The 10,846-nt window shown below is 39.9% G+C and overlaps 1 protein-coding gene and 1 long non-coding RNA gene across 10 annotated transcripts; one reads left to right on the top strand and one right to left on the bottom strand.

Moving 5' to 3' along the window:
* Nucleotides 1-231: 231 nt before the first annotated feature.
* Nucleotides 232-9,013, bottom strand: LOC104582518. 6 transcript variants are annotated; one of them, XR_002963612.1, is made up of 6 exons: nucleotides 8,428-9,013; nucleotides 5,950-6,028; nucleotides 5,509-5,588; nucleotides 4,134-4,423; nucleotides 3,648-3,724; nucleotides 232-966 (listed from the first exon to the last, which is right to left on the bottom strand). It is a non-coding gene; the product is annotated as an uncharacterized LOC104582518 (long non-coding RNA). The 6 variants fall into 6 exon arrangements; XR_002963610.1 differs by having other exon boundaries at nucleotides 5,950-7,627; nucleotides 8,428-8,988; XR_002963613.1 differs by lacking the exon at nucleotides 8,428-9,013 and having other exon boundaries at nucleotides 292-639; nucleotides 732-966; nucleotides 5,950-6,088.
* Nucleotides 2,020-7,092, top strand: LOC100824787 (potassium channel KAT2). 4 transcript variants are annotated; one of them, XM_024459650.1, is made up of 11 exons: nucleotides 2,020-2,583; nucleotides 2,673-2,888; nucleotides 2,993-3,148; nucleotides 3,222-3,279; nucleotides 3,387-3,704; nucleotides 4,154-4,393; nucleotides 4,499-4,597; nucleotides 4,681-4,713; nucleotides 4,794-4,979; nucleotides 5,081-5,588; nucleotides 5,950-7,092. In XM_024459650.1, exons 1-11 carry the CDS (start codon nucleotides 2,468-2,470, stop codon nucleotides 5,988-5,990), a joined length of 1,971 nt encoding a protein of 656 aa, XP_024315418.1. In that variant the 5' UTR covers nucleotides 2,020-2,467; the 3' UTR covers nucleotides 5,991-7,092. The 4 variants fall into 4 exon arrangements, with proteins under 4 accessions (XP_024315418.1, XP_024315417.1, XP_010230608.1 ...); XM_024459649.1 differs by having other exon boundaries at nucleotides 2,021-2,583; nucleotides 5,081-5,714; nucleotides 6,603-7,092; XM_010232306.3 differs by having other exon boundaries at nucleotides 2,022-2,583; nucleotides 5,081-5,714; nucleotides 6,598-7,092.
* Nucleotides 9,014-10,846: the final 1,833 nt, after the last annotated feature.

Below are 10,846 nucleotides of genomic sequence, written 5' to 3'. Positions count from 1 at the left end.
TTGAGGCCCATATTGTTAACACTTTTCTTGGTTTTCCGAACCACGGGACGACCGTGGTACAGTAATTATCACGATTTCGCTAAAAAAGTAATTATCACGATTATCCTAAGAGAGCGTTGAATTCCTTGAAAACGTTGGATTTATTATAGGCATACTAGCGACCAGGGAGGACGGTCGAATCTGGTGTCGCCGTGGCAGCACGACTTATTTTTTTTCTTTCGAAACGGAGGCAACCAAACAGTTCTGACTTTAATTACAGTATTATTTTGTGACAGTAACAGACCCGACTTATTTAGTTCGATTGTGAACGAAGGCATTGGATTTTTCAGTAAAAGATCAGGATCAACTCAGTCAAAGCTAACTGCCTATTCCCAATTCCATATGTTTTTCTTGGAGATGCATCCAGTGCAGTCTTGACTCTTGACCGGTAACGAGCTACAGTACATTCGTTCATAATTTCAGAGCCCGAAAAACATGCAACATCTGCAAGCTGACACTTCAATCCAACCGGTCAGTAATTTCCCAATTCCAAACATATACGGAGTTCCTGGTTAACAGTATGCAAGACAGTTCTGCACAAATGAGCTCGAGAGAAAGCACAGAATCATCTCCTTACACCGCGAATAGGCATTTCTTTGCCTGAAAGTTCAAAAAAAGAAATCATTTCCAGATGACAGTCTCTAGAATTCAAGTTAGCAAAAACTGAAGGTGACATATGAAAGAAAGACAACCATCAAATAGCTACACGTGATGAAGCTGGAAAAAGTATTGGACACAGATAAAGGTCGCTCCACCAGGCTTCTAGACAGATGCAAGCTCCCAGGAAGCCCGTGATGGAAGTCTGTGGATTGTGAGGCAAGTTAAGCTGAAGCCTTGTACATTTGCTATTTATTTATTTTTCAGCTCCAGTACCATAACCCAGACTGTTTGGCAAACTCCTGATGGTAAACTTCACTTTTAACAATCCTGCAAAGGCAAATCAGTAAGACATTCAATACAATACAATACAATACAATACTTCCAATTTTTTTCATGTGATTGTAAGTTTTCCAGTAACAGACATGCGTTGCAAGAAAGGTGTATCAGGTTGTGCAATCATGGAGATAATGTTCAAGTACCGTGTACAAGGGTTTATTTCACCTAAAATAGCAATTCTTACCCAAGTTTTAGAGAGAACAGAACAATTTGTATACCAAATAACACGAGATTCTTCGCCAGCAGCCAACGAGGACAGATATTTATTTTCTGGTTCATGTATAGATTGCTCAGGGATCATAAAGTAATGATAGTGTTGACGATCATTTACACTATTATCGAAATGGTCTCAGGCATATTCAATAGACCTATTTACTGACCAGAAGAAGTACGACGTAACTGGCAAAAATGCAGACCGAGGAAAAGGAAGACTTGCAACGACTTTTAAGCTTGCCTCGTGTTGTTACATTGACAGCATCACAGATCACAAGCTAAAAGCAAATGGGGAGCAATTCTAGTTAGATAAACACTCAAGCAAAAGAGGAACTTTGTAACACAGTACACTTTGTGGTTATGTCCTCCCATTTCTTAAGAACAAGTACAGTAGATGCATGGTGTAAACCACTCTTCACGAAGGGGGCACAAGTTGAATTTTCTTGTCATTTAACCCAGAACCTTTGGATTTTAAAAAAAAGATCCAGAACCTTTCTGAGGCATTGACCATAACAATGGTTCAACCATGCTTAGCTAGCATGTATGTATCAATCTTTTCTCTCCATGTAGTAATATTATATCCAGTTGATATCTTCAGATGCCACTAAAATGATTTCAAATAACTTCACAGCAAAAAGTAGAAGCTCGTAGAGCATGACTTCATGCTGATAACAAAACACGATTATTTATCTTGGGAACAAACTTTCACTTCACTACTAGGGAGTCCTTACAAACAACATAAGAATGAACCAAATAAATGATATTTTATCTTCTAAACTTCAAAATTGTATGCCTTTAATTAATTCAGCCTACAACTCTGCAAGACCTGTCTGTCAAATCTGAAAAGACTTCCCAAAAGACTGGCATACACCTTCTCCTAAACCCTGACCACACTTGGTACACCAGAACATTTACAGCCCATTCATAGCTAACCTACCAAAATCATGAGTAGTAAGCCCAGACCACTTATTTGTTTTATTTTCAAGTAGAAACAAATAAAACGTCACTATCTTTTGAAGTCCACATCAAGGATCTTACTTCCGGTGTTTCATTCATCCTCTTCTTTCTTGGAGCTAAACCCAAATCTTATTTATGCTGCACTCACCACGCATCAAAATTCAAAGGCATGCCAATTGCCAAGATCAATATCTTCCGCAGTCCAAACATCTCGTAGGAACTAGCATCATTGAGTTAGGTAAATCCTGCTTCTAACTAGAAACTCCAATGGAAAAGTCCATCAAGTAGGAACTAGGAACGTCAGTTCTAACTAGACACTCCAATGGAAAATGTTAGCAATATCTTCCACAATGACCTACTCCCATCTCTAGGAGCAAGAGCAAACCAGTCTATCAAGTTGAGGAAATTCATCATTTCTCCTTATGATTCCCGTTACAGGTAAAATCACATTCTTTGTTTTCTCTCACTTCATATGTGCATGTTTATATGAATACTTAACATAATTTCTCGCTCTTCTGTGTCTGTAGGACCTGGGAGACGTTCTTGCTTGTGCTTGTTGTTTATTCAGCATGGAACTACCCATTTGAACTAGCATTTCTGAGGCATATGTCATGGAAACTTTTCCTGGTTGAGAACATTGTCAACAGTTTCTTTGCAATTGATATTGTTCTCACCTTTTTTCTAGCCTATCTTGATCGCAAGTCTTATCTTCTAGTGGATAATCCAAAACAGATAGCAGCTAGGTTGGCACTTGCACCTCAAGTATTCTCAACTATGTTACTCTGAATGGTAAAACACAAACGCGAAGTTAACAATTTGAAGAAAACTGACAAAAGCCTTTACGCAGATATCTCTCTTCATGGTTCATTTTTGACGTTTGCTCAACTATTCCATATCAACCATTTGGGCTACTATTTAACAAGCATGGAAATGGCCTTACTTATAGGATACTTAACATGCTTCGATTATGGCGTCTTCGGCGCCTCAGTGCTTTATTTGCCAGGTGCATATCTTTTTTTACTTGAAACTTGAAAATAAGATGGATGTAAATTAATAATTTAAATCTCCCCCTCTAGGCTTGAAAAGGATATCCGATTAAACTACTACTGGATAAGGTGCACCAAACTAATTTCTGTAAGTTTGCATGCTCTCTTCTCCAAGACTCCAAGTATGAAATAAATCGACGTATTACTGCCCCAATGAAGGAAACTTAATCTTATATGTTTGAGTGAACATTGCAGGTTACTCTTTTTGCAGCACATTGTTCAGGATGTTTCATTTACTTAATAGCTGATAGATACCCTGATCCAACAAGAACCTGGATAGGAGCAGCAATACCAAACTACAGATCAGAGAGTCTATGGGTTAGATATATTACAGCAATTTATTGGTCCATTACAACACTCACGACAACTGGTTATGGGGATTTACACGCAGAAAATCCAAGAGAAATGTCATTTAGCATATGCTTCATGCTATTTAACCTGGGATTGACGGCATACCTCATTGGAAACATGACAAATCTGGTTGTCCAGGGAAGTTGCCGTACCAGGAATTTTGTACGTACTCTTCCAAATACCTTCAAAAAGTATTGTTGTTATTCTGGTGATGTGCTTAGCTTTAGAAAAGGACTGGAATAAATAATGAAAGTAAGAGGTTATTTGTTTCTGTGGGATGATCTTATCAAAGGGAAGTTACATGCTAACTTGATTGTAATTAACATAATGCAAATGCACCTATAGATTATAGGCCAGGATAAGTTAAAATAAAATAAAATAATACCTCGCTTATACATATGTTGCTAGCATGTCTTGACTCTGGATTCCCAGTTGCCCAAAGGCCTTGCATGTTCAGATATGCGCAAAGACTCTAGCTAACTGAACACACATAAACACGCCTGTGCACTCCCACATGTATCGACATGCATAGATGCAAGACCTTCTATTTCAAGAATACCATACGGAATAGTGTTTTTTGTACCTACTAACCTTTCTGGTCAATTCTTCAGAGGGATACCATCCATGCAGCCTCTCAGTTTGCTGCAAGAAATCAGTTACCAGCACAAATTAGGGATGAAATGCTAGCTCATATCTGCCTAAGGTATAAGACAGAGGAGCTGAAACAGAAAGAAACATTGGATAGTCTTCCCAAGGCAATCCGTTCAAGCATAGCATGCCACTTATTCCTCCCTGTCCTAGAAAAGATACATCTTTTCCATGGTGTTTCCTTCACTTGCATGCTCCAATTGGTATGAGCACATGAAAGCTAGTTTGTTATCCTAGAGCAATTGTAAAATAGCGCACCATGAATACAATCAACAACTGCAAGGTCATACATTACTGTTTGAATGTAGGTTAACGCAATGGAAGCAGAGTACTACCCACCAAGAGAAACGGTCATACTCCAAAATGAAACACCGACAGATGTTTACATATTAGTCTCAGGAGCAGTGGTTAGTCTAACTATAATTTTCACAATTCTGCAGTTTCTTACATCCATGTATGCTATTGTAAGTTTTGCTATTTTATTTGGCAGGAAGAACGGATAATGATTGATGGGACAGAAAAGGTACGAGACAAAAAAAATGTCATATGATTTAAAGGACAGAAGTTAATCCAGAATTTGATGTGTATCATTACAAAATCCAGGTTCAGGAAATACTATCTGGTGCTGACATATTTGGTGAAATAGGAGTTCTCTGCAACATTCCCCAGCCATCCACTTTCCGCACTTCCAGAGTTTCCCAACTACTAAGGCTGAACACAACAGTGCTCAAAAACATAATTCAGGAAAACAAACATGACAAAGAAATCATAATAAACAATCTTTATCAGGTGAGTTCGCGATTTGTCATCTTTATGGCATCATGTTTTGATAATTTAGTTGTCTATGCAGAAAGAAAATTGGTGATTTAGTATTATTGTGCATTTGGCAGAAAATGAACACAGATCAAAGGCTCTCTACTGAGATAGCGGACATATGTCAAGGGATGCTCAATCAACACTCTGGAAAGTACAACAGACGTTCTGCATTCAATCAAGTCAATGAAAACAATGAATCAAAAGCAAGAGAAACAGTAACATTATGTTGCAGTGGAGAACACCATAATGAACACAATGGATCAGATAGACATGGAGACATTTGCAAGACTGTCAGTAGAAACATTTATTGGCCTGATAAAGGTGAAGGCATGGAAGATCATATATTTACAAATTGTGTTATGGACAAAGGAAAGGCCAATGCACATCAACAAATATTAAACGGCAACAACACAACAGGAGATATAGAGGCCCATGACAGGTTTAAAAACACATGGCATGACACAAAAACAAGACAGTCAAGGATCCCATGTGAAATGCTTACATGCTCAGTTGCTGAAGAACTCCAGGAGATCACAGATATACACACAGAAGGTGGAATTTGCTCACATGATTATGATGGTTCTGTGGTGTCAGAAAGAAAAAGAGTGATAATTCATATCCATACCCAACAGAACCAAAGTTCAGGGGGTCCATGTGCAAAAGTTATAAATTTACCAGGATCTCTTGATCAACTTTTCAGCATAGCTCGTAAGTATTCATTAATCAAATACATGATTAATATTTAAACTCCATATACAAGGCCTTAGCTTTTTCCAAAAGACAGCTTCTCAGATATTTGGTCCAGAGGGGCTTCAGCTTCTCAGTATATTTGGTTGCTTAGGTTTCTAATAGCCTATCACTAGTTTTTTTTTACTCTAAATTTATATGAGAACTGAAAAGAGCTGTATAGTGCTACATCATAACCAGAGCATAACTTTCTTACACAGTATTCGTCCGGAAACACCACTTCCAGGCTCCAGCTGATAACCTGTCTTAGATCAGTATGCTAATATACTTGCCTGCTACAGAAACACTTAAAGGTTAAGCTGTCCAAGTTTTAGTTATAATACTCTTGCCTGCTAAAGAAACATTTAAGGTTAAGCTGTCGAAGTTTTAGTTACAATTATTCAACTAAATCTTACTCCAGTAAGAATTTAAAGTAGTCCTGCAACTGAGTTTAAGTGGACCCCGTTGCAGGGCCCTAGCCCAGTAAGTAAAGTGATGTCCATAATTCTAAAGGACCAACTTCTGGCCCTAGGTAACACAAGAGTTTTGATTTCAATGCTAAGTTGATGAATCGATGCCGCACTGGGTTTGTATTAGCCCAGTTAGCTAATAATGCAACCTTGTAGCATCTGTCATTCATAGTTGATATCATAGTGGAACATTTTCTGGATAGAGTTGTGCCCTGGCTTCTTTTGGAGTTCTTCAGTTCTTTTGCCATCCCAAAAAACAGCAGCAGTTGTACTAAGCAAATAGCATGAAAGCCTAATTAGGCATAATTCAAGATACTAGCACTGGGTACTATCTAAATCACACAGAGCATTCCTTGTTTTAGTTCCAATATACTTATCCTGCAATTTTTCTGTAGGTCAGAAGTTTGCCGGTTATTATCCTACGAAACTGTTAAGTCGAGATCTTGCTGAAATCGATGATATTACAGTAATTCGAGATGGCGACCATTTGTTTCTTATGGAGATTTGATTAAGGAAGCTGAAAATCATAAACTGTACAAAGAGTAATGCATGGGGATTGGGGAGTGCGGTAGGGCTCGGATTTGAGAAAGTTGCCAGTTTTAGATTGAGCAAACAAACTGAGCAACTTGACGAAGTCATGAAGAAAATGCCAACCAGGAATTAATTGGAGTTCCAGTTTATTTTAGAATGTAAATATGAAGAAGTGATGGAAAACGTTTTAAATCTGCTCTTTTTTTCATAGAAGTTTTAAATCTGGTCTACAGACCAAATGTTTGAGGAGGGAGGCGTCGACTAGATAAATCTAGTGAGAGAATATCATCTCTCCTTGAAAAACGATTACAAGCACTGCATGTTGGACCTGGTATTAATTCTAGCTAGAAGGTTGATCATGTACTGGGATTGAGACAGTGACAAGCAGTCTCCCATTCAAGTTATTAACCTCTGTGCTTTGAGATCACAGCAACTATTTAGATGATAATCATAAATATATGGTCAAATTCTTCAACATATTAGCAACGGTAAAAACTGACATTTCAAGTTGTAAGAATTACTTAATTTTTGGGGATTTTTCTTATAGACAAAACCTTAAAGATTAAAAACTCTGGAAGTTGCAAGAAGTCATTGTATATCAAAGATTATTTAAATGAGAAAGGGCTTTTCATCCCTGCTTTACTGGAAAACACAAAGGTTCAGTGTGTTGCGGAAACAGGAAAGTTCAGGGAAGACCCAGGAAGCGAAACCCTGAATCTGTGATACAGCAAAAGGAAAACAACAGACATCACAGTTGATCGAGCAAACTAAAGCCAACACTATCTTACGCCCTGCGCCTTGTGCACGCCATCCCTTGAAGTTTAGCTATCACCGCCCAGGGCCTGTCACCGTCATGGCCTCCAGCACTTTTCTTGCAGAAAGCAGTCCCTTCCACTGAGCAAGAAGCAAATTTCTTCGTAAAGAACATGCAGAGGAGATGCACAAAGTTTTGGTTGGAAAATCATTTCATTTGGAGTAGTCCAAACTGATCATAGCACCGCCACAAAGACCCTAACAGCTCGTTTAGCATCCATCCTTTCATTTCATTTGATAAAAACGAAAAGAAATCCATTTTTTGATAGGATTTCATTTGGTTGAATTTGAATTCCGGGTTCAAAAATCATGTATGTCTACCACATGGATTTGAAGAGTGAGAGACAATTCCAGAGAAATGATTGTTTTTAGAGAGGAATTGGGGTTACTTATAGGGTGATTCCATGAAATTTGAGATTGAATTCCTGTCCTGTGGCCAATTCCATGCCAACCAAACAAGTTGGTTTCTGAAATTCAAAATGAATTCGAGAATTCCAGGCCCAAATGATGGGTGCCAAACGAGCTGTAAGGTTATTTATTATTGGTTTTGGCCCTTTCCCATAGCCAGCCCCACGTGAATCAGATCATCAAAGGACACCGGCACATGTCGACACTGTATATATCACAGATTCACAGCAGCAGCTAGGTAGCTACTGTACTTTGGAAAAACAACTGTTAAGTTTAATTTCTGTATTAGCATAACCAGCCTGATGAGGTGAAAGACCATACAGTTATTTGACTACCATTTTGTTAGAACATGACTAAATTTATATGAAATCACACAGATCAATATTGCTAGTCCAACTCACCAAAGTAATCAACTGAAGCTATAAGCCTGCAACTCAGCACATCGAACGAGTCAGTTTAAGGCAGAAACTTACAGCTCTAATCCGACACGGAAAGAGGCCAATTGGAACCAAGTAGCTGGACTGCACATTCAATTTTGGCCCAGAGTCGCTGACGGACGCAGATCGACGCGCCCACTTGAACAGCGCAACGGAAATCGACTTGTCAAAATTACAGGTCGAATCCGAGATCAGTGGCAGCGAGATGGGGCCATTTCCAGCTCCAGACCTCCCCACACTTCAGGAGCCAACTCGACGTGCTCCCACCAATAGCCCCCTCTCCCCCGCGCCTGTTTGAAAAACGAATCCATGCGCTCCTCGACCGCGGCCGCCATTCGCCGCTGCTACTCTAGGGCTAGCAGGTAGGCGCGGGTGCGCCGCCGCTGCCGGGGGTTTCTAGAAGGTTCTGTCGCGGGGACCGGGGAAGAACGGCTGGCGGGCGAGCAGCCGCGGTGTGCAAATCTGAACAGCCCACAGCGCAGCACACGGGACTTGAAGGCTAGGCCGTTAGATAGGAAATCAACTATCCGGATCGAGCGGGTAGCCCATCGCAAATTCGCAATCGCTGATAAGCTTGACACGATGGTGAAGTGGTGATGCATGTCTGTACCAGCTTCGTCATGCGCTTCTTGTTTTCTACGCAAGCCATCGATAAGATTTTAGAAAGTGCACTACGTACATGAATATTAACACTGTAGAGAAAATATGTGTACTTCCAACCACACGAGAGCATTCACGCAGAGTCCAGACTCAAGAGCCACACGAAAAACGGTTTTGAGTGCATGAACCCCAGAATTCAGAGTTGCCAACTGTTGAGCAGTACCACCAGCACCATCTCGTACTTGTTTCAAGGAAATTGCACATTGAATCGGGTAGTTGTGACTATCAGGCGCGTGATTGATCCCCAGTCGCTACTGGCCATCGATCATGGAAACTATTCCTTCCCCTTTTTTTTTAGCTTGTATTCCCTTCCCTTGTTTGTTTATTGGGCTCGTCTTGAAAAACACCATAACCAAGATAGAACTAGAGCAAACACAACCTTTGAGGTTGAAGGGGTCATGGATGGGATCAGACAAACATCGCCCTTCTTGCATCAGTCGAGAAAAAAACCAGCATGCGGAGATGCAAAGTCCAAGACGCATCTAGTCCCTACACTAAAACCATGCCAAAATTTTAGAAATTTAGAATCGGAGGTAGTAGCAAATTATGATATCCTGATTTTGAAGATGAGCTTAATCAACTAAAAAGGAGGAAGTATTTCGCTATAGTAGCAAAATTCCACGCTCATGACTGTCTATTCATGCATGCATCCAAGAATATTTTAGATCGTCCCAGCCTATCTAGCCATCTTTATCTTGATCCACGTTTTCTAAAGTTTTACCATAATGACTTCCATATAAGAAAATGGAGAAGATGGTTGACAGACTACTTTCCATCAGTTGACATCTTTATTTTTACTGAAACTAGTACATTACACGTGCGCTTCTATAAAAATACATTAACCACACTTTGAGAAAATACTTGGAGTAGAATGATTCACTATATAATTTATCATCTGTTGGGACATAGAATTTTTGTCTTAAGACCTTGTAGACCATTTATGTGGTTTCGTTAATGAAGCCGAAATATTCCTTTTTTCAATGAAAAAAGGATTTATTATCTCGGATCAAACATTTCTTATTTGTTTTCATCTCAATGTTAATGTTGGCGCGGGGTTGTTGAACCGCTACAACCAATTAAGATCTTAATACTGTTGAAGAATATTATGTCCTCATGGCAGAAGCATAACCTAAACACGTTAAAAAAAAAGAGAGAAACATAACCTAAACAACTTCGCGACATTCTTGTTCAGATGGCAAACTCAAGCTGGCTTCTGGCCTTTTATTGGTGGGAGTAACATTGTGAAAAGATTGTGTTTAAATCCGAAAGCTCATCGTGTATCCGATCCGAGAATCCAAATTTTGTGTAAAGTTCATGTTCGAATTGTGAGAGTTTGTTGTTTAATTCGCAAGTTTGTCCTCGGAGTATTTTTTTTGTTCAGAGCTCCAGCGATCACAGTCTATCCATAGCAGGAGAATGCCACACCCCAAATTAGCAGCTCCTAAGAAAGGCAAATTCTTTTTTATTTTAAACTAAATAAAAGAGGCAAATTCATTTGAGGGGACAAGCCCTGATCGTGGCGTTCATTAAGAAAGAACAGCGGCGTGCTTGCGACACCCAACTAACTCGTAATCTCGTACAGTTGCCCTTCCCGGTCACTCGTTTAAATAGGCTTGCACGGTTAACAAGCCGATTCGACCGTACGCGGCGGACAAACTAACCCTGGACTCCAAAGTCTCCGGTAATCAAACCCTCTCCCGCACCTGCATCCATCCACCTCCGCCGCACGCGTCGGAGAGTTGGAGACCGACCCGGCCTGAGAGAGACCCAACCCAACCCCCACATGCCCAACACC

The sequence above is a fragment of the Brachypodium distachyon genome, chromosome 2 (genome assembly GCF_000005505.3).
Source record: "Brachypodium distachyon strain Bd21 chromosome 2, Brachypodium_distachyon_v3.0, whole genome shotgun sequence".
Lineage (NCBI taxonomy): Eukaryota > Viridiplantae > Streptophyta > Magnoliopsida > Poales > Poaceae > Brachypodium > Brachypodium distachyon.
This window is presented reverse-complemented; position numbering and strand designations above follow the sequence as displayed.

What these genes read in the sequence shown, in the direction of transcription:
- LOC100824787 (XM_010232306.3), top strand. Translation starts at nt 2,468, where the DNA reads ATGGAAAATGTTAGCAATATCTTCCACAATGACCTACTCCCATCTCTA. An exon ending in CCAAAACAGATAGCAGCTAG is followed by an intron (nt 2,889 to 2,992) that starts GTTGGCACTTGC and finishes GCCTTTACGCAG; the next exon opens with ATATCTCTCTTCATGGTTCA. An exon ending in TAATAAACAATCTTTATCAG is followed by an intron (nt 4,980 to 5,080) that starts GTGAGTTCGCGA and finishes TGCATTTGGCAG; the next exon opens with AAAATGAACACAGATCAAAG.